Source organism: Pogona vitticeps, chromosome 5 (genome assembly GCF_051106095.1).
Source record: "Pogona vitticeps strain Pit_001003342236 chromosome 5, PviZW2.1, whole genome shotgun sequence".
NCBI lineage: Eukaryota > Metazoa > Chordata > Lepidosauria > Squamata > Agamidae > Pogona > Pogona vitticeps.
In genome coordinates this window covers 173949721-173973013 of record NC_135787.1, presented here as the reverse complement: position 1 = coordinate 173973013, position 23293 = coordinate 173949721, and the positions used below count along the sequence as shown (strand labels likewise).

Sequence of the window (23293 nt, the reverse complement as noted above, 5' to 3'; positions counted from 1 at the left end):
GAATGAGAACTTTCTGATTAGTCCAACATTTGTTACAACTCAGGAAATGTTTCTTATGGTGGCTGCTAAGCTTGGGAATTAGATTCTAGGCATTGTACATCAGCTCTAAAAGTGGTAAAACCTTCAAATTCTAGGCCAGATTTTGTTGCTTGCTTCCAAATGCTGTCTCTTTATTTTTATTTTGTCTTTGCTTCATTGTTCTCATTAAAATCTTTCACCTCAGAATCTGGCAGGACTGAAAAGAAGCTAAAAATATCTTAAATAAATAAACAGGAAATAGAATACATGCTTTTTTGCCAAGGGAAAATGTGCTTGAAGGAGCCCAGTTATGCAACAAAGGTTACATCCTACATGCTTATGCCTTTGTCGAGCATTGTGGTTACTCTTTAAATCACTCAAATTTGGCAGTTCAGGGATTTGTAAATCATTGTTTTAACTAGTACAAATACACCTGAGAAGGCATAAAATGGTTTAAGAAGGAAGCTCAGATTGCTTTATCTGACAGAATCAAAGAGCCATGTAACACGAGCTAGTTTTGCTTCCTTCCTTCCAGTATGCCTTCTTGGTGACAGCATCGGTACAGTTTGCTGGAGGAGTCGTCGTCTTCTTTGGCCTTGTGATTTCTCCCAAAGAAGTGGGTGAGTACAGGTGATGGTCATGCACCTCCTTTGACTGCCCGGTTTGCAAGGCAGTTCCCCTTTTATTGCATTAAAATACATCCCGGCACCCCATTAGCTCAGTGCCCGCTTGTGCAGATATCTGTTGTGAGTCTGCACAATGCTGTCCAGTAAGTTGTTTAACACAAGGATGGGTGGCTTGTGGCTCTCCAGCTGTTTATTGGGCCACAACTCACATCAGCCCTAGCCAGTGTAACCAATTGTGAGGACTTGAGGACTACAAATGGCTCACCTTGTTTTAAACCACATGCAGACAGACAGACACATATACACTTAAAAAAAAACATACACACACACATGCTGTCAAAAGAGTTTAAGGCAGCTAACAAAACAAAAGAAAGGGATGAAATAACACAGCAGATGTTGTGCCTTAGAAGAAGAAACTGAGCAGAAAAGTGCAAAAGGCTAACATGATAGGAAGAGCAGTAAAACCGTGCAAACTACAATTCACTAAGATCACAAAGAGCTGAAGGCCTTCATTATGGGATAAATCTTTGGATTGTAATACAAGGCCATCAGGAAGAAGGTGATTTGGATCTCTGGGCAGAGAAATCCAGAATCTGGATGCAGTGAAAGATTTTGTTCGTATTTGTTGTAGATGTTGAAGGGAGGTTCCCCAACATTCATTCCAGATTTGGATCTGGCAATTGCAGCGATTAGATTTAGATGGGATGCGTCTACTTGAGAGATACAGAGGAGCCTGCAAAGGAAGTAGGAATAGTTGCAGAGGAAGATATAACTTGGAGAAAATACTGTAATGAGATGTTTTCTAGCTCAGAGGGTTTTAACAGTTGTATCAGAGGGAGTTTTTCCTCCACTGGAACCACTGCTGATAGATTTCAGTATCGAGTTTTCAGTACCAGGGAACAGTGCAGTCAATACTGTAGAATCTTGCTATTGGAAAAGTTCATTCCCAGTTAAATGAGGGAATGCACTAATTTATTGTGTCTTCCAACTAACGGCCAGTCACTCAAAGCAGACAGAGTCCGGCTCCAGGATCAGACAGGATACTTTCAAGAGCACTAGAAGACCGGGGTAGAAACGCTGGCAACTCTGCAGCACATCGTCTAGAAGTGTCTCTAAGCAAAGGAGGAGGAACTTGAGGTATGGGGAGAGTAAGCAAGCTAATCAGAAGGGAGGAAGGAGAGAAACAAAGGACCCGGAAGAATCAGCGGTGGGGAAGGGGGCTGCTTTTATTCTTTGTTCTTCATTTATGGCTCTCTGTATATTCTCCCAGGCCTCCCAGATGTTGGAGAAGATGGTGATGGTCCTGTTGCTGAGGAAGATGCTCGTGAGCCATTGATTGGCGGCAGCATCAAGGAAGAGGATGACGATCGTGATCCAAATTATTCCATCCAGGCTGTGGATTCGATTAGCAGCGACAGCTCCCAACCTGAGGCCATTGGATTTTTCCAGGCTTGTTGTCTACCTGGCGTAATATTGGTGAGGACTGCTGGTATTCTTATGCTACATTTTTGCTAGAGCAGTTCTTTTGTGACCTTAGCCAGTATGCTTTGTGCCAGCATCTCGGAGAAACCAAAAATATTCAGAATTTGGTTGGAAGGAGTGTGGAGGCAGCTTGTTTGTTGCTTCTTATTTTTATCATGAAATAGTGGAGGAGTTGTAGATGAGAGATGGTGATGAACTCCAACCCGCTCAGCAAGTTGTCTTGTTGAGGGGGCAGAATTTGAATCCAGGCCGTCCTCCTTTAAGACTGACCTTTTGTGCTGGGGTGGGGAGCTGAAACCCTGGGGCTGAATCTGATCCTTCTGAGGTCTCTGGCCAGCCTTCTGGAAATCCACAGAAGGCCACATCCCTTTATTTATTTATTTATTTGTTTGTTTGTTTGTTTGTTTGTTTGTTTGTTTGTTTGTTTGTCTATCTGCCTATCTGCCTATCTATCTATCTATCTATCTATCCCCACCCACCCACCCATTCATTCATTCATTCATTCATTCATTCATTCATTCATTCATTCATTCATTCATTGCATTTATATGCCGCCCATCTAGACATAGTCTACTCTGGGCGGCACTTTATTTGGGGCACCTTTGTTTGGTAAATGTTTGTGTTTCCCTCCATTCTTAAAACCTGAAATACCTCTCTTAAGATACTGTTGTAGCCAGTAATAGTTAAGAAGTCACAGCATTTGGGCGCCTCATCCTTTGGTTTTTGGCCCACTGGAATATGACTTCTGAGGGCTTCCGGGCAGCAGACTTTGGTCCTCAGGCTCAGAGAGGTTCCCCACCCTTACTGTGTACCCACAGCACAATTCTGGCTCGGCTTGCAGGGCCCGTCCATTCTAACTGCTTTCCTTTGGGGTGTGTTTCAGTATTCCCTGGCCTACGCGTGCTTGAAGCTAGTGAACTACTCATTCTTCTTCTGGCTGCCCTTCTATCTCACCAGAAGCTTTGACTGGAAGGAGACGGAAGCGGACACGCTCTCTATTTGGTACGATGTCGGAGGGATTCTAGGTATGAAGCCAGAAGTGCCTCTTTTTCTTTCCTTCACTTGCTATACTTCACAAGGTCAAAACCAGATGTATCAGAATGGAAACTCCAATTCTAAGCTAAGCAGACCCCAGTTTCCTCCAGGGGGAGGCAGCCCAGTGCCCTCTGTGGGATTACAACTCTCATAAGACTTGTAGACATGGCTGGTGGTATCAGCTATCTAGAGGGCAACAGTTTGCCTACCCTTGAGTTAAATGATGGAAAATGGGGCTGAATATGTGCCTCCTGTGTTGTATATGTTGCAAAATATAAATTATAAAGGACCCAAGAAGCAGATGTGTGTCTTTGTGGAGGGCTAGGCTGCCCTCCAGGCCTGGCTTTGTTCCATCTTCCATCATCCTGCACTGTTAGCTCAGTTGTCTGGGGCTGATGGGCCACTATAGAATTCAAAAACAACTGGAGGCCCTCGGTTACCCATCCATGGTTTAGAGGCAGGGGCTGTAAACCCTAAGAGGAACCAGGACACTGAACAGCACCCAGCAATCTGTATTGCTAGGCAGTTGTGCTTCCAAATACTGAAATCTTATCCTCCTTGCTTTTTTTCTTTTTTCTATTGTCTGCTACTATCAGTGCCATCTAAGACTCAGACACAGAACTGAGCATCTTCTTTGTTCCTAACTGGTCCTGCCTTCCCTTTCTTTCTATAGGGGGCAGCATTCAAGGCTACATTTCTGATCGGCTCCAGAAAAGAGCACCGGTGTTGGCCGTTAGCTTAATCTTTGCTGTTGCCTTTCTCTTTGGATACAGCCGTGAGTACTGTGCTGCTCAGAGTATGGGTTAAATAGGTGGAGTCAGGTGGATTTGGTTGGTTTTATTGTCCCAAGTTTCGCATCAGTTATGGGTGATCAGAGAGGTAGTGGAGCTCTGAATTTAACAAGGGTTCGGATAAAGAATGGCAGAAGAGCCTTTTGGACCCTCAGACCCAGCAGCAATCCATAATCTGCTCCATCATCCTGTTTCCACCAGCAGCCAGCTGAATGCTCCAGGAAGGTTGCTTTCTGAAAGAGGTGTTGTGAATGATCAGAGTGAAAAGTGTGGCCTGAACAGATGACAACCTTTCTCTGCCCCCTTCCCACATCTACAGAAAGTGAGCTAGAAGCATGCTTTCCATCCCAGTAGCAATAAGCCATTGGCTCAAAAGTAGCTTGGTGTGTAGGAGCCCATCAGTTTTGGTAGGTTGAGTTTTTTTAGTGAGATGTGGGTGGAAGACACAATTATAAGTGTTCCACTTGAGTTTAGAAAGGACAGATCAGACATGTATAAGTCTGGATCCACTCCCAAGGGCCTGACCGAACTAACAGGGTTTTCTTTTTGTAGGTTCACCAAACAGCAAACTTGTCAATGCAGTTCTCATGGCATTTACAGGTAAGGCACAGGGGCTCCCATTTTGTCATGGCTGCAGAGCAGAGAAGGAAAATGTAGTCCAAACCAGTATGCAGTCCCATTGCTGCAGAAGTAAAAGTGTGATCTGTAAAGTTCCTAGTGTGCTTCCGCTCGCCACAGTTGGATTCCTATATATTCCAGGACTGGGCAAAATGTGTCCTCTAGATTTTGCCAGACTGCAACTTCTATCAGCCCTAGTCAGCTGGTGACAAATGTGGGGAGTTAAACATCCTCTAGAGCAGTGGTCCCCAACCTTGGGCCTCCAGATGTTCTTGCACTACAACTCCCAGAAGCCTTCACCATCACCTCTGCTGGCCAGGATTTCTGGGAGTTGAAGTCCAAGAACATCTGGAGGCCCAAGGTTGGGGACCACTGCTCTAGAGAGCTGCAGCTGATAGACTCTCTTCTCCTTCCTGCCAAGGTGAACCAGATTACAATGGGCCGAGAGAAGCATCTAGGGAAGCCTGCTAAACACTCTGTGTGCATGTGCACCTGCCAACTAGGGTAACAATTTGTGCATCCAGAAAAGCAGCCTGTCATCTGCAAAAGCTTATGCGATAATAAATATGTCACTCTTTAGTATGCCACATGGGATACCCACTGTGGTGTATTGGACAGAGTGACCGACTAGGATGCAGGAGACCTGGGGTTGAATCCCTGCTCAGCCATGGTGTGACTGCTGGGCTGGAACTGGTATAACACTCCTTAAGTACAGTATTTCACTTACCTTAAAAGCCCTGCCAGGCTTGCTGTAAGTCAGTTCCAGTTTGATGGCACATAGCACACAACGTTCTGCAAGACCACAGTGTGCCGCATGAGGACTCGTCAAGAGACCAAAGGAGGAAAAAAAACTCATGCTGTCTTGAAATGAGGAGTGGACCTGTGGTGGCCCTCCAGATGTTCTTGGACTGCATCTTCTGTCAGCCTTACCCAGCAGAGCCGGTGGTAAGGGACAAGTGGAAGTTGTCCTGCAGAACCTGGAGGGCCCCAAAGTGCCCACCTCCCACTTTTTTTTTTTTAAAAAAAAAGAAACTTCTCTTCAATTCCAGGGGTATACATTTAGTCTTTGCAAGCCTGAGTGGGCTGTTGCTTGTAAGTTGCATGGCAGTCTTATCTAAGAGTAATAGGCGGAGAATGCATTGTCTCACGTATATCCTTTGTGGAGGTTTCATAGCCTTATGTGTTGTCCTTCCATGCCCCATAGGGTGTTTCATCGGTGGCCCTTCCAACATGATTAGCTCTGCCATTTCTGCAGACTTGGGGCGTCAGGAGGTGGTGAAGGGAAGCAGTGAGGCCCTGGCAACTGTGACAGGGATTGTTGACGGCACCGGGAGTATCGGAGCGGCTGTGGGTCAGGTGAGAGAGATCCTAAGTGATTTGGAATCATCCATACATTATTAATATTGTTATTTTGTGCTCTGGGAATGATCAGAAATCAGAAGATTTTAAAACACAGAAACAAAAAAAAGGTAAAATTCTTACCCAAGCTCTTCAGGTTGAGCGATAATAATAATCTTTCTTTTTGTAACATTTATACCATCTCACTGAAGGGACATCTTGGTCCTGATGTGTGTTGTGTCTTAGAGCTGAAAAATGTACAGAGAAGAGCAACTGAAATAATGAATGGGCTGGGTTGGAGTAGCATCTTTATTAGAAAAGGCTTCATCGTTTGAGATGTTCTTTTTAAAAAAAAAATGATGAAGAAAGAAGACAAGATAAAAATTTGTAGAGAGAAGGTTCCCCCTCCCCTTCTCTTATGCTGCTAGACCTGGGATCAAGTACTGAAGCTCAATTGTGAGAGATTGATGGCAGACAAAATGTACCTAGACAAGTGCTGTGTGTCTTAAGTGGAAGAATCTTGACCTCTGTTGTTTCCAGACTTGTTTTTAAGAACCCTTCCCATGTAGCCACCCTTATAAGTGTGAGAAAAACAGAAAGCTTCCAGGCCTTGCTTTCCAGCTTCGTATTGTCATTGGTCACTATTTATGGTATAGACAGGGCTGGGAAGGTTCCTGAATGTCTGGCTGACCTTCCAGCTGTCTCCGCTTGCCTGGTGATTCCTTGTGCCAGGGTGATGTGCCTCTGGGCACTAGTTACTCCATCCTTTTGCCACCACCCTTTTTGGTGCTAGACCCTCAAGTTGGAAGGCCCAGTCCTGAGTGTCAAAAACAAACAAACAAACAAACAAAAAAACCCAAGTAGGGACCCTACTCAGGCCTGGATCCCGCTGTCCTTCTACTGTTAGCCAGCCACACTTTGGGATGCTAGCCTGTTTGGTTTCTATGTGGAGTTGAGAGGCAAGGCCTTCTCTTTCTCCCTGACCCAGCACAGAAAAAGTACATCAGGCTCTCAGGGGTGGGGCCCAGGCACTCCATCCCCTCTCCCATCTGCTCTGTCGGTTACTGCCTTGGTGAGGAAGACGGACAAAACTCCCTTGTCCACACCTGGCACAGAAGTGGTGCAAGCTCTCTGAGCAAGGGGCAAGAGCTGCGCCCATCTCATTCCTGCTCATCGTCATTCATTAGGGTAAAATTCCGAGTCATCTATGGTAAACCAGGCAAGGTTTTAAAACAATGCTGACTTTTGTTTTGTTTGCATTATGATAATCTGGCCTGGCATCTGAAACCGGTTTTGGTCCCGTCTACATTGCCTGAAATAGAATTTTAGTAAAGGTAGATCAGGCTTTATTTTTCATTGCTCACCTGCTCACCCCAGGTGACTAGAGATTTCACCCCCTGGGCCCCTCTGCTGCCAGCTTGCCACATTTCTGTGCGGGATGGAGGTGATGTCTGTTCTGGCACACCCAAAACTGAATCCAGGTGAGTTTATGCGGGAGGCAGGGAGGCTTCTATACCATCATTGGTAGTCTGCAAAGTGGCTTATTAAAACTTGCTGGTGAAGGAGGTAACAATATGTTCTTATCATTCTTCACTATTTGTGAGTATTAAAATGCAGGTAAATGGGGCTTGTGGGGAGGAGGAGGCAGAGGCAGATACAGCAGCAAGCTGGCAATATTGGCAGCTAACTCATGTAGTTGCAGTACAGTGGTGCCTCGCTTAACGAGTGCTTCATTTAATGACGAATTCGCTTAGTGATGGCTTTTTCAGAGCGATCTTGCGCTCCGTTTAACGATGTTCCCTATGGGCGATTATCGCATAGCAATGTTTGGGACCATGCTTCGCATAGCGATGACAGTTTGGGTCCCCCTGTTTCGCTTAACGATGGTTTTGACAGCCTCATGTTGGCTGTTTTTTATACATTTAAAAATGTTTAAAAAATGTTTTGAATGCTTGAAATCATAAGTGCACTTAATAAACCCTTTGTTAAACTAATTTGACCTTGTTCCGATTCTTTTTCAATTTGTTGTAATTTTTTTCCCCATTGAGATGCATTGAATAGGTTTCAATGCATTTCAATTGGGGAACCACGTTTTGCTTAGCGATGTTTCCTATGGCGATTTTCGTTTAAGGACGGCAATCCGTTCCCATTGGAACAGATTATCCAGTTTTCAATTCATTTCTATGGGAAACTGTGTTTTGCTTAGCGATGTTTTCCCATAGCGATGAATTTTTTGGAACCAAATAAAATCGCTAAGCGAGGCACCACTGTAGATGCATAATGTTTAATTCAGGGTGGGTAAAAACCAACAATCTTTTTTTAAAAAATCAAATTGATTTAAATCGTGATTTAAATAAAGTGATATTTTGGTTTAAATCATTACAAATCCAGTTTTTTAAACATTTAAATGGTGATCAATTTGATTTAAATCAAATCCACCCGGCTTTAATGGCCTGCCTGTGGCCAAAAGCCTGGAGTGCAAGGTTGGAATAATGGCCTTCTGTGCTGAGATAGAAACTAGGGGTGTGCAGGTGTCTCGTAAAGTATTGTTAAGGTGGCATGTGCAGAACAGCTCAGATGTGCACATGCAGAGAAGAATATAGGGCTGATTTGGGGAAAATCTTAGTGTGGCAGGAGTTGCCCTTAGCATCCTGGCTAAGTAATTGGCTCCTCCAACAGAGTGCCATAAAACTTGCCAAGGGCCAGAATTCACATTTTCATTCTTTTGTAGGAATTGCATTGCTCCAGGGAATGTTAATGCAGTTTATCCGCAGTGTTGGTTGTTGTGTGTTTGCACGGGTGAGGGGACTCCATCCTGGCTTTCCACTGTCTCTCTCAAGTGGTTTGGCCCTCCAGAGCTAATGCTTTGATTCTAACAACAAAGCAGTGAAATGGTTCCCAATGCTGGAGGAGCGACTGTTGCCACAATGGCAAACATCCTCTTTAGAATCCAGTGTCTAGTGCTTTCTCTTTGTTCGTCTCCAGCTTTTGAACTTCACCTCTTCCTGCAGAAACAAGGGCTTTGTGCCTGACAAATCATATCCTCCACTTCTTTCTGTACCTGTGCTTTGTAGTTAGTGGTGGCAACGAATCTCCATAGCAACCCACTGAGATTGTGCAAACAGGGGCTGTCTCCCCTAGTGGGAAGCAAGCAGCAGGAGTGTATCTGGTGTCTCAATAACAAGAGACTAAATATTGCACAGCTACCTTGCCCTGCATCCGTTCCCTCAAGTTGAATGCTTTGGGCGGAAGGTGAAGCAAAAGGTATACTGGGGGTGTGTGTATAGAAATTCACCCCAGGTATTTTGATTGCATTTACAAGAGTGTTGAAGCAGTAGTGCTCTATCCTCAAAGTAACCTTCCAAAGGAAAATATTTTTTTGCCACCAGAGTGATGTAGTGGTACATTCTGATGCTCAGACCTTTTTTCATGATGGTTCCCATAGGCACCTCTAAAGAAAGGTTGAAAAATGCAGGTAGTTCTCTGACCCATGTCAACAAGCTTTTTGGTTCTTGTTCTTCATTTGCACCAGAAGACATTGTTTGTAAAAGTAATGGGTCTTTTTAAAAAGTTTTTATTTATCTAAAACATGAACATAAAATACACAAATCAAAATACAATATAACTGTGTTCCCCACCACCGTAGACGGGACCTCTTGCTGTAATCTTCTTCTTCCATTTATATTCTTCCTCTTCTTTTATTGTTCTCTTCTCCAGAACTGCATTGATTCTTGATTTGGAGCTTTCCCCTTTCCTCTTGTTAATACATATTCCAAGAATCTGCCCCATATTTCATAAAAACTATTCTTTTTCAACTCTCCTTTCTTAACCTTTAAATTACAAGTTAATTTATCATTTAGAACTATATTCCATATTTCACTATACCATTCATCTATTTGAAATTCAGATTTTGATTTCCATTGCCTTGCTATTATTAATCTCGCTGCTGTTAATAAATTAGTTATCAATTCTTTAATCATCTTATCATATTCCACATTCTCAAATATTGATAACAAAGCGATCTCAGGATTCAATTCTATATCTTCTCCACATATCTCATTTAATTCTTTAAAAGTTTCTTTCCAAAATCTTTGTACTTTTTCACATTCCCACCACATATGAAAGTATGTACCAATTTCCTTCTCACATTTCCAACAGACATTCAGATAACTAGCATTAATTTTATTTAATTTTGTTGGTGTGAAATACCATCTTAAACACAGTTTAAATTTTTCCCCTTATTCTCACTGACATAAATCTTAAAACCCTCATATTCCACATCTTCCTCCATTCTTCCTCATTTATCCTTTTTCCAAGGTCTTGTTTCCACACTAGCTTCACCCCTTCTTTATCACTTTCTTCTTTTTCTAAATTTAGCAGGAATCCGTAAATTTTACTCACTGTGCCCTTTACTGAATCCATCATCTGAATGTCTTCATATGATAATCGAACTTATTCATACTTCGTGTATTCTCTACCTTTGTTATATTTCTTTACCCATTCATTAGTCCATCTTTCTAATTGTAAATACAGTAGTTCAACCATGAAATATTGGTACTCTGAAGAATTTGTTTCATTTGCTCTATTGATCTCATTTTGTTCAACCAATCTTTTAATCTAATCACTTTTTTCTTTAAATAATTCCACATACACTTTCATATTGACAGGAAAATTCTCTATTTCTGTCACTAATCCAAATGGAGAGTTAGATGAGCATAATGGCATCAATTTGCTGCCAATACACAGTAAATTTCCGTACACAAGTGCAAATAGGAAATATTATTTATTTAATTATTTATTTCTAAACTCTCCCACTTCTGGGCAGTTTACAACATATATAAGCAACAGGCTTAAAATACAATTTTACAAAAGAGAAAATAGAAATGATAAAATGCAAATACACAATAGGATTCTGATCCATGTGAAATCTCTGTTTCTTTTTTAATCCCTCTTTGTAACTACAGACTTGCATTGGTTTGTCATACAATATTATTTTTTTTTTCTTTAGATTAATCAATTAGAGGAAAATTTGGAGGAGGTTGAGCATAATTCAGTGAGAGAACAAAATATTTATTTGATGCCTTACAAGTCCAAAGTCCCAAATTCTGACAACACAGACAATGCCATTTACCTTGATTGGGAAAGGAGCTGGTTGACCCTAAAAGATTACCCTTCTCCGAAATGCTGCCTCACACATGTCTTTGTTTGACATTTGAGGGCCATCTTTGCTGGTTAAGAGGATGGGCATAAGGAACACACTCTTTTTGCTGATAGTGCCAACTCATAGAATGCTATCTCCAGAGAGACTTCCAGCTGCCCGTCTTTGCCTTCCAGCACTTGAAAAAAAAAACCCTAGTTCTTTACAGAGCCTTTGAGGGAGAGCTGAGCTAATTATCTCTTCCTTTGGCTGCTTCTGCGGTTGTATTTTTTAATTCAAGCAGTTTAATCATGACTATAGATATCTCAGCTTTGAATTTCCACTACTTGGGAAATTCAGCAGTATTTATCTTCAAGTTCTTTTAGCTTTAGATTTATCCCTATACTGAAAAGAAGAGTGCCATTGCCTTCCCTCCTTCATGCTTCTACTTTTAATACAGCCGATGATTACTCTATAGATTATAATGATCATCATAAATCAAAATTTGAGAGGTCTGTTTTTATGGAACAACTTTTCATGTCTTCTGACTTTAGAAATCATTACTCTGATTGCGTCTTTTCCTCTTGCCTCACCATTCCTTGTTCTTTTTGCACTGGCTGTGAGATTGTGAGCCTGCAGGCAGGGATCGGAGCTTGGGAACAATAACTACTTTTGGACTATAACTCCCCGAACTGTAGGGCACGCAGCAATGAGCTCAAGCTACAGGAAGCCAGATTTAGGCTGAATGTCAGAAAAAACTTAATAACTATTAGAGCAGTACAACAATGGAACCAAGTACTTTGGGAGGTGGTGAGCGTTCCAACTCTGGAGTTAGTCAAGAGAAGATTGGACAACCACCTGTCAGATCTGCTTTGACTTGGATTCCTGCACTGAGAAGGTGCCTGGACTGTAGACACCTTCCAACTCAATTATTCTTTGATTCTGTGATTCTAATTCACTAGCCTGTGAGGCAGTGGCCATCCTGATCAGGGGGACTCTAGGAACTGTAGTCCAAAACATAGTTTTTCTATGTTCTGACAGGGATTGCCTTTCTTTTCTCAAGTGTTAGAGTAGCACCCAGCCCATAATAGGCACTGTAGAATTGGTACATATGCCCATGTGCATGCTGTTTGTCTGTCTGTGCATCATCAAGATTTTGGGGGTACTGAGGAAATTCATAAAGTAAACCCCAATAGCTTCTGATAGCAGAAGAGGCCCCGCGAGAGAGATGGGCAGAGGGGGGGGGGGTTTGTGCTGGTCTGTGGCTGAGTCAGGAAATGAAGTAAACTGCCACGTAGAGAAAGACAATTTTTTTTGCATGTTAATATGTTCCTTAATGACCCCAAATCTCTCTGTATTTTTCCCTCCTTCAGTACCTTGTCTCTTTGATCCAGGAGAATTTGGGATGGATGTGGGTTTTCAATTTCTTCGTCCTGATGGTAAGGACTGCTGCTTTTTAACACTGCAATTTTTGATAATATGTGTGTGTGTTGTGTCTGTCTGTCTCTATGTATACAAACTGTTCCATAGCCCTTTCTCAGTTATTTTTTCTGTAGTACTTCCAATGACCCTTTAGGTTGGGAGAAAGTTATTATTCTCCTCTTGCAAACTGAGCTTGAGAAAATTTGGCTAAGGCCACCTCTAGAGCAGTCCTGAGCATGTCTGCTCGCATGCAAGCCCTGCCTAATTCAATGGCACTTTCTCCCAAGTACCTGTATATAGAATTGCAGCCCTACTAAGTTAATTCCTGAGGCAAGAGTCAAGCCAATGGTTTTCCTGATTTATGGCTCAGTCTCTTAGCTGTTACTCTATTCATGGCTGCTTGTTGTTCAGCTTCCTTTTGCTTAGGAAGCAGCTGCCAGTTCCTTTTGGATGGACATGGGCATTGCGGCCGGCCTGCCGCACACCTCTTTTGATCCACAATTTTGGTTGATCTGCACAAAGTCAGCAGAAGAAATGTGGGCCTCAGTCTTCCTTCTAAAACAGAATGTCTGCGATGTAGATGAAATGATACCTCTGAAATGAGGGAAGAGATAGAAAAGTACATGTTGACTTAAACACATCCAGAGGAGTTTGGACAGCCCCGTTTCCCAGACTGTCCTACTTAACCAGAAGGGTCTGCAGTTCTCCAGTGATTCCCATGATCTCTTGTGTTTCATTTTTGGCATAGTGCAGCTCACAGGCACGGCTTGGTCCCCCTCAGCTTCACATGAAGAGCTGTTTGTGTGAAAAAGCCCCAAATGCCAAAAAGACAGCTGATGTTACTGGAATTGAGCCTCTCTGCTTCTTAGAAGCAGTAGTTTGTCACTTTTGGATTTTTTTTTCACACGGTACCAGTTGTTTGTCACCAAGCAGTCCTTGTGTGAAACTGAGGAGGTGCCCAGTCTTGTGTTTGAACTGCTTCTGGCCCAGCAGTGATAACAGAAATCAGAGAACGGCTCAGTTCAAAACCTCAGCCTACAATTGGTGACCCAGCTTTTGAGGTAATACGTGTATGTGATGCCATGCCATGCGTTATAAGGCTGCAGCTCTGAACCTTTTGTGTGTCAAGACCCATATTTCCTTGGGCCTTATTAGTCAGAGTTGCAGCAGCAAGTGGGTATCTAAAATAGGCAAACCCACCCATTTGCTCTCCCTATTTCAACCCCCTTGCCTCTCTCTCTCCCCCCCCCTTTTCTTCCTCAGGCTCTCCCTCATGGTATCGCTTCATCTGGCATCCTGAACCAAACCAGTCACTTGCAGGCAGCTTTTTAAATCAAGCTGAGGGCCACAAATCAAGGACACATGTCAGCTGTGTCAAGTGTTGAGTGCGCCAATTGCCTGAACCAAGCAAGTGCTCTCCGTAGGATGTCATGTCTGGCTACGCTTTCCTGTCGAGCACTCGTAGAGAGTGTCACTCATCTGACAGTCTAACCCATACATTACAATGGCTGCCTAGAAATTAACCTTTTCACAGCCTTGCCTAGAGTCAGACTGTTGGTTCACCTGGTTCAGTCTTGAACTGACCAATGTTTGCTCTCCAAGGTTTTAGGTAGGGGAAGTGCCAAGATTTGAACCCGTAGTTTTATGCCTACAAAGACAGGCATTCAGCAACAGCACACCCCCCGACTTTAACATCCTTAACTCTTTTTGTCTTTCACAGATCAGCTTAACAGTGGTGTTTCTTGCGCCTTTAATTGTGAAGGAAATCCAGATGCTCCTGGTTCAGCGGCGCTTGCGCAGATTAGTGGGTTGACCACTTCCCTCCCTCCTTTGCTATGGACTGGACCTCCTTGAGGGCAACCGCTGAGAGGAGAGGGGTTTCAGGTGCTTCACATTTCCTTCTTTATGTCACCTCCTCTACGGCCGCCGTGGGTTACCAATGTCATGACACAATTTACTGCTGAGACCGTGGGGTCTGAAGATGCTAAAGTGACTGAGGACATGGAGGTGGCTGTACCACCTGAAGAACTTGTTGAATGGGCCAGAGAGGAGCGCTTCCTTTTTTGAATTTTGCCTCTTGTCTCAGGGCTGTTGGTAATCATCAAGTTCCAGTCCATAGTGAGGAGAGGAAAGCAGCCATCCATCCAGCCGGGGCTGCAGCTGGCAGAACTCATTTTTGAATACTCCCAAACTCTCCCCTCCCCTGCAAATCTCCTTCCACAACCATTTCCAAGAACTCCGTTCAAGCTCATCTTTTTTTTCTATTGTACTACCTGCCTCTATGAAGAAAGCATTCTCCATGGAGATGAGGGATTATTCAAATGTACGTTCTTGCCTACAACAGAACAGTCCAGGAAAAGCGTTCATCGCTTGACACTGATGACTGTACGCAAATACTCCTTTGTATTTTTATTTGCTTGTATCTTTATGCTGTATCTGGCCAACTGCCAGATAATATGAAACTGACAGCCCTTCCCCCCCTTTTGCAACTTATTTTATTTTATTTTATTTTATTTTATTTTATTTGCAGAGGGGGAGAGGCCTTTTAATTATTTGACACTAAAACGTCCTTCCAAAGTAGCCTTGGGTCAACCCAGCTCAGCACAGTTTTTTATGAACTTGATTGTGCCAACTTCCTGCTTCCTGGTTACTACCTGGCTGTATATTTACAAAATACACAGTAGGAAACAATGGAAGCAGGCCAGATTCTTAGGATGCTCATGTAAAAAAGAATGGCTGTGGTGTTCTGTTTATTTGATAACTGAATATTTGTCCTGTCTTGATGCTGTTAATTTAACTTTCCTTTGTCCAACAGTGCAATGCATTCCATACTTGATTTATTTTTCTCTTAATCGCCTACCTAATGTGTGAGAATGGAGGCTGCATCTCCAGTGATGTTTGGAGCCAAACATCTCTCGTACAGAGAGATGGTGATCAGAGTTGTAACTAAGTCCTTAAAATTCAAATGAAAATGACCTTATGATTTTCAGTGGGTTTCAGCAGTTGATCAGAAGGGAATGAGATGATTGTCTGATATTGCCCATGTCTGATCAGTTGTGATAGCTTACAGGAGGCGATCTCTGTGAAAGCTGAGGCAGACCTTCAGCTTCTTCATTGGGGAGTCATCCAGTCACATCTCTTCCGGCCACCTTAGGAGCACATACCTGGACAATCCTTTGAGCTGCACCATTGTGTAGGCAGAACTAGCCAGCGTAAAAAGCCTAGCACCACTGCTAAAGAATACAGTGCCACATCCATGAACACTTCCCATGTTGCCTTCTTCACAAGCTTGACTTCAAATGAGTCCATCTCATGCTGCCATTGCCCTGTGGGATGAGAGGGGCAGAAGTCCTCCGGGCTTGAGGGATACTCAGATCTTGGAAATAATGTGTTAAGACATTGATGTCAAAACAGTTACTCTTGCTTTGAACAGGAGGAATGCATCTGAGCTTTCAAAAATGATGTTTTAAACTTAATGCTAAATATTTCAAAATATCATTCTTTATGGCAGTGGTCCCCAACCTTGGGCCTCCAGATGTTCTTGGACTACAACTCCCAGAAGCCTTCACCACCACCTCTGCTGGCCAGGAGTTCTGGGAATTGAAGTCCAAGAACATCTGGAGGCCCAAGGTTGGGGACCACTGCTTTATGGTTGTTGTAGGTTTTTCAGGCTGTTTGGCCATGTTCTTAAGGTTTTTCTTCCTGACATTCCATATACTATCCCACAAACTGCACCAGAGCACAGACAGAGTTCTGACTCCTATCCTCTGAAGATGCCGGCCACAGAGACTGGCGAAACGTTAGGAAGAAAAATCTTAAGAACATGCCCAAAATGCCCGAAAAACCTACAACAACCATCAGATCCCGTCCGTGAAAGCCTTTGAGAATATATATCATTCTTCAGTTGGTTTGTGTTTCTGTTAATGCAAAAGTTAATGCAACATGAACACATTAAATGTAATGCAGTATTTCCAAACATGTTGTATAAAAGCATGTCGAGGAACAGGGGAATCTGACCATGAGGTGGTGGTTTGGGGTAGCCAACACACACTGTGGTGGTTTTCTGATTAGTGTTTTGCCCTGTAAATTCAATAAAGGAGAGTCATAGTTGTAGGGGTGTCTCATGCATTGTAGCCATGCATTCCCTTGTTGCCTACCTGATATGCTTCATATTTTTAAGATGTTTCCAGATGTCCACAAAAGTTGCATATGCACACACACACATAATCCAACATGGTAGCCTTCTCTTGCATCCATTCCCAGGTTTTACTCGGGACATCAGCTATACTCTCTATCTACATTGTACTGCAGGTTCTTAAAAAACACCCCCCCATCAATTATGTTGTCATGTAGGTATTTAGTGTAGACTGGGAACAAAGGGATGCCCTCACTTCCTGCCATATACATGGGACAAATTTTTGTCTGATCTAGCCCTCTATTGCTACTTTGCCTGTTCCTGGTTTGAATTTAGTAGGGGGAAATACAACACAAATTCAACATAGTCAAGTGTACAGCGTATGTGCATTGGATATGAAAACATAACACAAACGTCTTCTCTGTGCTGAGTTATTTCCAAATCCCTCACCTGCTTCTGAATATGTTTATATTGTACCTGCTCACAATGGATGTCTTCCTGATCAATGGATTCTCGTCTCAGTTTCTTCTGATTGCTGAAATTGGCAGGGGTGGTGGTGGTGGCTTAATCAGGTGTTACTTTTTAGGAAAAGGGATTTTTTTGCCTTTATAAATACTTAATGTGTTGTGATATCTTTTTAATATATGTATATATTTATGAATGTAAATGTAAAATCATGTTACGGCTGCTGTGAGTGAAATGTTGCTGGTACCTTAAAGGCCTCTTAATGAAGTATGTTATTGTTTGTGACAATCTTCCTGTAAGGCTGCTCCCATCCACTCTTCTTCAGTATGTGATTGCCTAATTTCTGGGAGTCTTGGGGTTTTTAGAAATCTTCTGTCACCCAGTGTCAGCCTTCTTGGAAGGCCAATCTTTATTCCTTGTTTTGAGATAGAAACCTAATCCACCAACAATGCAGAGGCATAGATTTGATTTTTCTTCCTTGTCCTTGCCACTCGGTTTCGGCTTTTCTGTGGTTTCTCCCAAAGGAGAGGCTCTTCACCCACCTGAACTTGTTTTGTCACTAAACTATTTTGTAAAAAAAAAACACATTACCCTTGTGAGTTACATGGTCTTATTCAGGAAAGCAACACACTTCGAATTGTAGACCTTCCATAGAAAAGCACCTTTCCCCTACATTGAGAATCTATGCGCACAATCACTTTCACCATTTTTCTTAATTTGATTGTGAAAATTGACAAGAGATCCACAAGGAACTGGGTCTTCAGGCGGACCTTTGATATGTGTTCTGCCCTTGATGTCTACACAGGTGTCAGTGGCTGAAATCCTGTTACTTAGTAGGGTAAGGTGCACTAAAGTAGTCTCACTGAATCAGTGTGGATTTGGTGAGTAAAGTCGCCCATAAATTCCATTGATTCAAGTGGGTTGTTTCTAGTTGCAAACTATTGCACTAAAGTAAGTAGCAAGTAGAGTAAACCAGTTTGAATAAATAAAATTTATCGAGGGGTTGCCTCACCAAATCTCCACTGAATTAATGGGCCTACTCTAGCATTATTGACTGCACTAAGCAACAGGATTTCATTCCCTGTGTTCAAAGAAGCAAGGGTGTGAATAGTCCTGCACAATCTTACCTTGAAATGGTGGACATGGACTTCTTAGCTGACAGGGGATGAAGACAGGCAGTTATCCCAAAGCCCACCTTCAGTCCAGGAAAGAGAGAAGCTTTAAAACAGATTCTTCACCTCAATCCTATTGTACAGATTACAAAGTTTTCCTCTTGGAGGTTGATGGGAGCACTTCAAAGATGAACTTTGAAACACATTGTACCTAATGAAGGCAACCAGTTGGGCATACCAGTTCCATATATTCCCATGTAGGACCTTTTACTCTGTAAAGATTAGAGAATAATAAATTATTTTTAGCAAATTAGAAAATTTTGTGTTGTTTTTTGGCTTTGCCCCTTAATTTGTTACACTGAATACTTTGATTTGCAGTTTAGATGGATTAAAACCCAGGTGTACATCAACCTGCTTGTTCAGTTTCAGGATGTAGTTTGGGTTTACGAGTGCCAAGCTTTATGCCTATTGTCTTTTGTGCTAACATGGTGTCTTAATCTGCATATCATGGAAAATGCCCTTTTCTGAACCAAAACTCCCAGCATGCACCAGCCAGCCTGGCCACTAGCCAATAATGGCTTGTTGTTTACGTCCATGAAAAAAAAAACTGGCATCTTTTCCTTGCAGGCCTCTGTATTGTCTGTAGCTCTGGCACATGCACTCTTAGATTGAGCTCTTTGCCTTTTAAACGGAATGGGATTTATGGCCAGGCAAAGGTTTCTGTGTAGCTTTTGGCAAGAATGCAAAGAACGGCCAAGCTTTTACATTGCATCACAGCCAGGGGACGTGGGTGTGTTCTTTTTGACCAGCAGCCCTTCGTGTCATTGGGCAAACAGCTTTTGAAACAGAGGAAACTTACAAAAGTTGTTTTTGAGATCCATTACTTGTGCATGTGTCATTTTTAGATGGCAGAAGGAAATGTTCCACTGGGTATAGCCAAATCCTTAGAGCAGATAAAGGAAGCTTTTACATGTTGATATTTCCCATAACTAGTCATTTTCAGCGGGCACATACATTTCCTCTATCTTGTCTCATGCATTCTCCTCTTGCATCTTTCTGCTTTCTGTTTAAATCATATAAATTGGGATCAAATTAATGAGTAGCCTGAAAAGATCTTTTCGTAGAACCTCTGGACTTCTGAATACAGCATTGGTGCAATCCGCTAACTCTTCCCTTTAAATATTACAAGTTAAGGGGGTCAGCACCGTTTTTGGCAATTGCACCAGAACTGAAGGGTTGTGGAGTTACTTGTTTTGCCAAGACACCCCTACTGCCCCAGCAATGTTTAAATAATCCATGCAACTGTGAGTCAAGAGACCTAGTGTTTGCTGGGATACCATTTCAGGTGGATAAGCTTTGTCATATTAGCCCTTAGATAAGAGTCTTTTCTGTCTCAGCTATAACCTCATGGCCTGTTGATCTGACGACCTTTCTAGCCTCTTTCATAAGTTTCCTTTAGCAAAGGAAGGGAAACCATTGTGATTGAGGGTTTCTGATAACACAGCTGAAATGCATGTGATACTCTTCTCAGCCCTCCCCACCAGAACCCCATAAAGTCAGCAACTTGACTCAACCAGTAAAGTTCAGTAGGTCAAGCAACTGGAAATAAACACAATAGCTGGACTGCTTCTGCTTCCTCTCTCTCTCTCTGAGGGTCACAGCACTGGCACATGGGAAAAGAAGGGATGGGTAATGAGCCGGAGTGCCATTCCAGCACAAGGAGAAGACGCCAGGTCTTTTTACTCCTCCCATCATGTTGCCAGGAGCTGGTACCTGGCATGAGAAAGACTAGAAGCTGAAGCCGGATCAGGCACGATGGGTGCAGGATAGTATAGGAGCTGATTATGACAATCCTAGCCAAACCTTCAGAAAGAATCCCAAAATTCAGCTAACTATTCAACCATATTTAAAAAAAACAAAAAACCAACAAACAAACACCCACAACAGAAGGAGCTCGACTGTTTCTGTGAGGATTGTCGTTTAGACCTGAAGGGACAAGAAAGCATGGAAGAAATGTCACTGTCTTTGCAAATGAAGTTCCAACAAGCCCTTGTTCCACTACATCATTGTTTAGGATTTAAGCCTATATTTATTGTATGAAATTTCATATGTCAGAGGAGTATAAATGCAAACATCTTGGGTGAAATCACAACTAGAGCAGGCCCATTGAATCAGTGAGTCAACTTCCCTGTAAATTCCATTCATCCAATGGGCCTACTCTAGTTGCAAGTTACTACTGGATTTTAACCCTTATAGTCAAGGTGTGACTTGGTTCGTGGATTTGGTGCCAACTGTGAAAACAATATTACTTGTCTCTGATTATACCTCCATGCGCATATTGTACCCTTTAAGCCTTTGTTAACGTAAATGATTAACAGATCAACAAAATTACCTGCCAGATTGAAGTGATACCTGTTAGGCTGGTATCAAGGAGTGAAGGAATTAGTTCCATGCCCCCCCCCCGCAACACACAAACACACCAAACACTGCACAATAGGGGGGAAAAGAATAGCTGGAACTGGGTCTAATGGCATTCATTGCTGCAGCATAGCAGATGCCTGGGTGGCCAAACTTGGCTCTCCAGTGGATCATGAGACTATTGAAGTGTCATTTCTGTATGCAGAGAAATAAAACCTGACATCAAGAGGGCTGGGGATGTTTAGTACATACTGTGGGTGTTTTAATCTTGTGATGTCCTGCAAATGCAGTAGGTTCCTGGATGCCTACACATTTGTGAGTGGAGGATATGTTCTCTCTGGTGGTGAGAAGCCTGTTCCCAGTAGCACCAGTCACTTGTTTCTGCAACCTGATGTTGGTCACTATATGCTAAAATGGACATTGTAACTTATCTGTGGTTAATTCTTTCTGTGGATCAGCAATTATGGTTAGGGAGTGGGAATGTGAGAATATACCATATCAGTACGACTTCCAGGATTTTTTTTTTCATTTTCTGTAAGGAAACATGGCTGGGTGGTTTCCTTGCTTGACCACTTTCTCACTAGTAACACATATACCACAACTCAAGGAAGCCCTTGGTTTGATTTGGTACTGGGGAACACACGGCGCAACCCTTTGTATAACCCTGATCTATGCTCTATGATACGGGTCCCCAACCTTTTTCACCCTGCGGACCGGCTGGGGAAGGCGGGGCACCCCCCCAAGCTCATGGGCATGTGCGAACGAGTGAGTCCCAATGAGTGTGTGTGGGTGAACAAACGTGGTGTGACACTTATGCAAGCTCGCTCACTTGTATGCATGCACAAACGGCAGCGCAGGGCTCACATGGGCATGCACAGCATGCACAAATCAGCTTTGTGTGTGTGAGTACGTGCGCAGGGGGCAGGAAGTCTGCGGCCCGGTTCAGCTCAGGCTACGGACCAGCACCAGGCCATAGACATGGGGTTGGGGACCTCCGCCCTATGGATAGAGGGTCCTACTGTATAGTAACAAAGATGTAAGCCTTGAAGGCATCCAGTTTTCCAAAAGTTCATAGCAAACGTAACGTAGCTATCATTGTGACATCTGATCTGTTGATCGTAATAAAGTATTCTATTCTAGCTATCATTGTGGCATAGTGAATTCAGCTGGTAAAGAATCTGCAAAGCAGGAGTGCTGACTGCATTGTCATAGTTTCCAGAACCAGACAGGGTTTTTTTAAAAAAAGGAATGGCACCGTTGTGTACCTGTAATTTCTATTGATTTTATTCTGTAGATTAGTCATCGCTTCCAGATGCACTCCTTGGCTGATTCCCTTCAACACTCACAGCCTGGTCTCAGTTAAGCCCTCAACTGAACCACCACAACAATACATAGCATGGTCTCTGGCTGCCTGGAGTGGCCAGTTCAGGTAAATACATTGTGAAAATACTTATTTCTTGATTCCCCCCCCCCTTTCAATCGTTTTCAAAATTTCAGACCACAGATAAGTGAAAACATGGATACTCATCCAGCAGATACCGGGATCCTACTGTATGCCCAGCCTGAGAGAAACAGATGTCTACCCAACTGTCTGCAGCACTTCTGCAGTAATGTGTTCAATGCTGAAAGGGAGACAGAAAGGAAGTACTTTCAATTTAAAGACATTTTAATTGAAATCCCATTGGCACTTGCATAAGATTTGAGTAAGTTGCCATGGCTACCTGCAGCTGATTGATGAAGTGCTGGAGTACATCTGGTTGAACAAATCAGGCACATGACCAGGCATGTGACCCAGACACTCCTTGAGACCTTTCAATTAGCCAGAGCAAGTTACTCAAACCTTCTGCAAACACAAGTATGCAAGCACGATAATAGTTAAATTTACTGCCTGGAATCCATAACCGAATGCCACCTAAGGCCAATGATGGCATCAGCAATGGAGAATGTGACAGGAGCAACTCAGTTCAGAGGCTGGCAGCAAGTCCGGCATACAGGAAGTTTCAGATTCAGTCCCTAACAGCCACACTTAAAAAGCTGCTGGACAAAGGGGTTTGCAGGAACAAATACCCCACTAAAAACAGTAAACAAAATCAACACCAAAAACACGTTCAAAGCAATAAGTCACAACAGTCCATTCAAAATCCCAATCCAGGCAGCCAGTCAATAAGTGAAAGCTTGACTGAAGACAAAGATCTTTGCCTGCTTATGAAAGGACAACAAAGATGGGGCAAGTCTGGCTTCCAGTGGGAGGGAGTTCCAAAGGCTGGGGGCATCTTTGAAACACAGCTGCATATTTGATAGTGCAGGGATGGTGTTAAAATACTGGTATGTGTTTCAAACACTTAGGTCTTCTTTAAATTGGCTCCTTATGCTACCTTTTGCATGGCAAGTACAAGAAAAAAATGTCCAAAAAGAAGCAAATAGAGAGAGCGAGAGAGACCCCCAAAGGGTCAAAGGCTGCATTGTGTTACTGTACCCATCCTTATTCAATTATTACTTTCATTTTTTCCCCTAGCTCAGAAAAAGTTCCTTTTTGTGCAGATGCTGGAAGATAACTTTTTGGAGTGACAGCCTAGAATCCTGTCAGAAGATCAACATGGGGAGAGTTAATCAGAGAGATTGGTGACAGGTGGTACATTTATAGGCCACAAATGAAAATACATATATAAAAATCATATAAAATGGCAAGCTTCTGT

General features: G+C 42.8%; 1 protein-coding gene across 5 annotated transcripts in view; it reads left to right on the top strand.

Annotated features, from left to right (window-relative positions):
* Window positions 1–15287, top strand: part of SLC37A3 (solute carrier family 37 member 3) — a 36025-nt gene extending 20738 nt beyond the window's left edge. For all 5 annotated transcript variants that reach the window (XM_072999964.2, XM_078376243.1, XM_072999966.2 and 2 more), the window contains 8 exons: window positions 554–638; window positions 1915–2120; window positions 3010–3151; window positions 3835–3936; window positions 4505–4552; window positions 5775–5926; window positions 12419–12484; window positions 14188–15287. In XM_072999964.2, coding sequence (XP_072856065.2) covers window positions 554–638; window positions 1915–2120; window positions 3010–3151; window positions 3835–3936; window positions 4505–4552; window positions 5775–5926; window positions 12419–12484; window positions 14188–14280 — 894 coding nt within the window. In that variant the 3' untranslated portion in view covers window positions 14281–15287. The remainder of the gene's footprint in view (window positions 1–553; window positions 639–1914; window positions 2121–3009; window positions 3152–3834; window positions 3937–4504; window positions 4553–5774; window positions 5927–12418; window positions 12485–14187) is intronic.
* Window positions 15288–23293: the final 8006 nt, after the last annotated feature.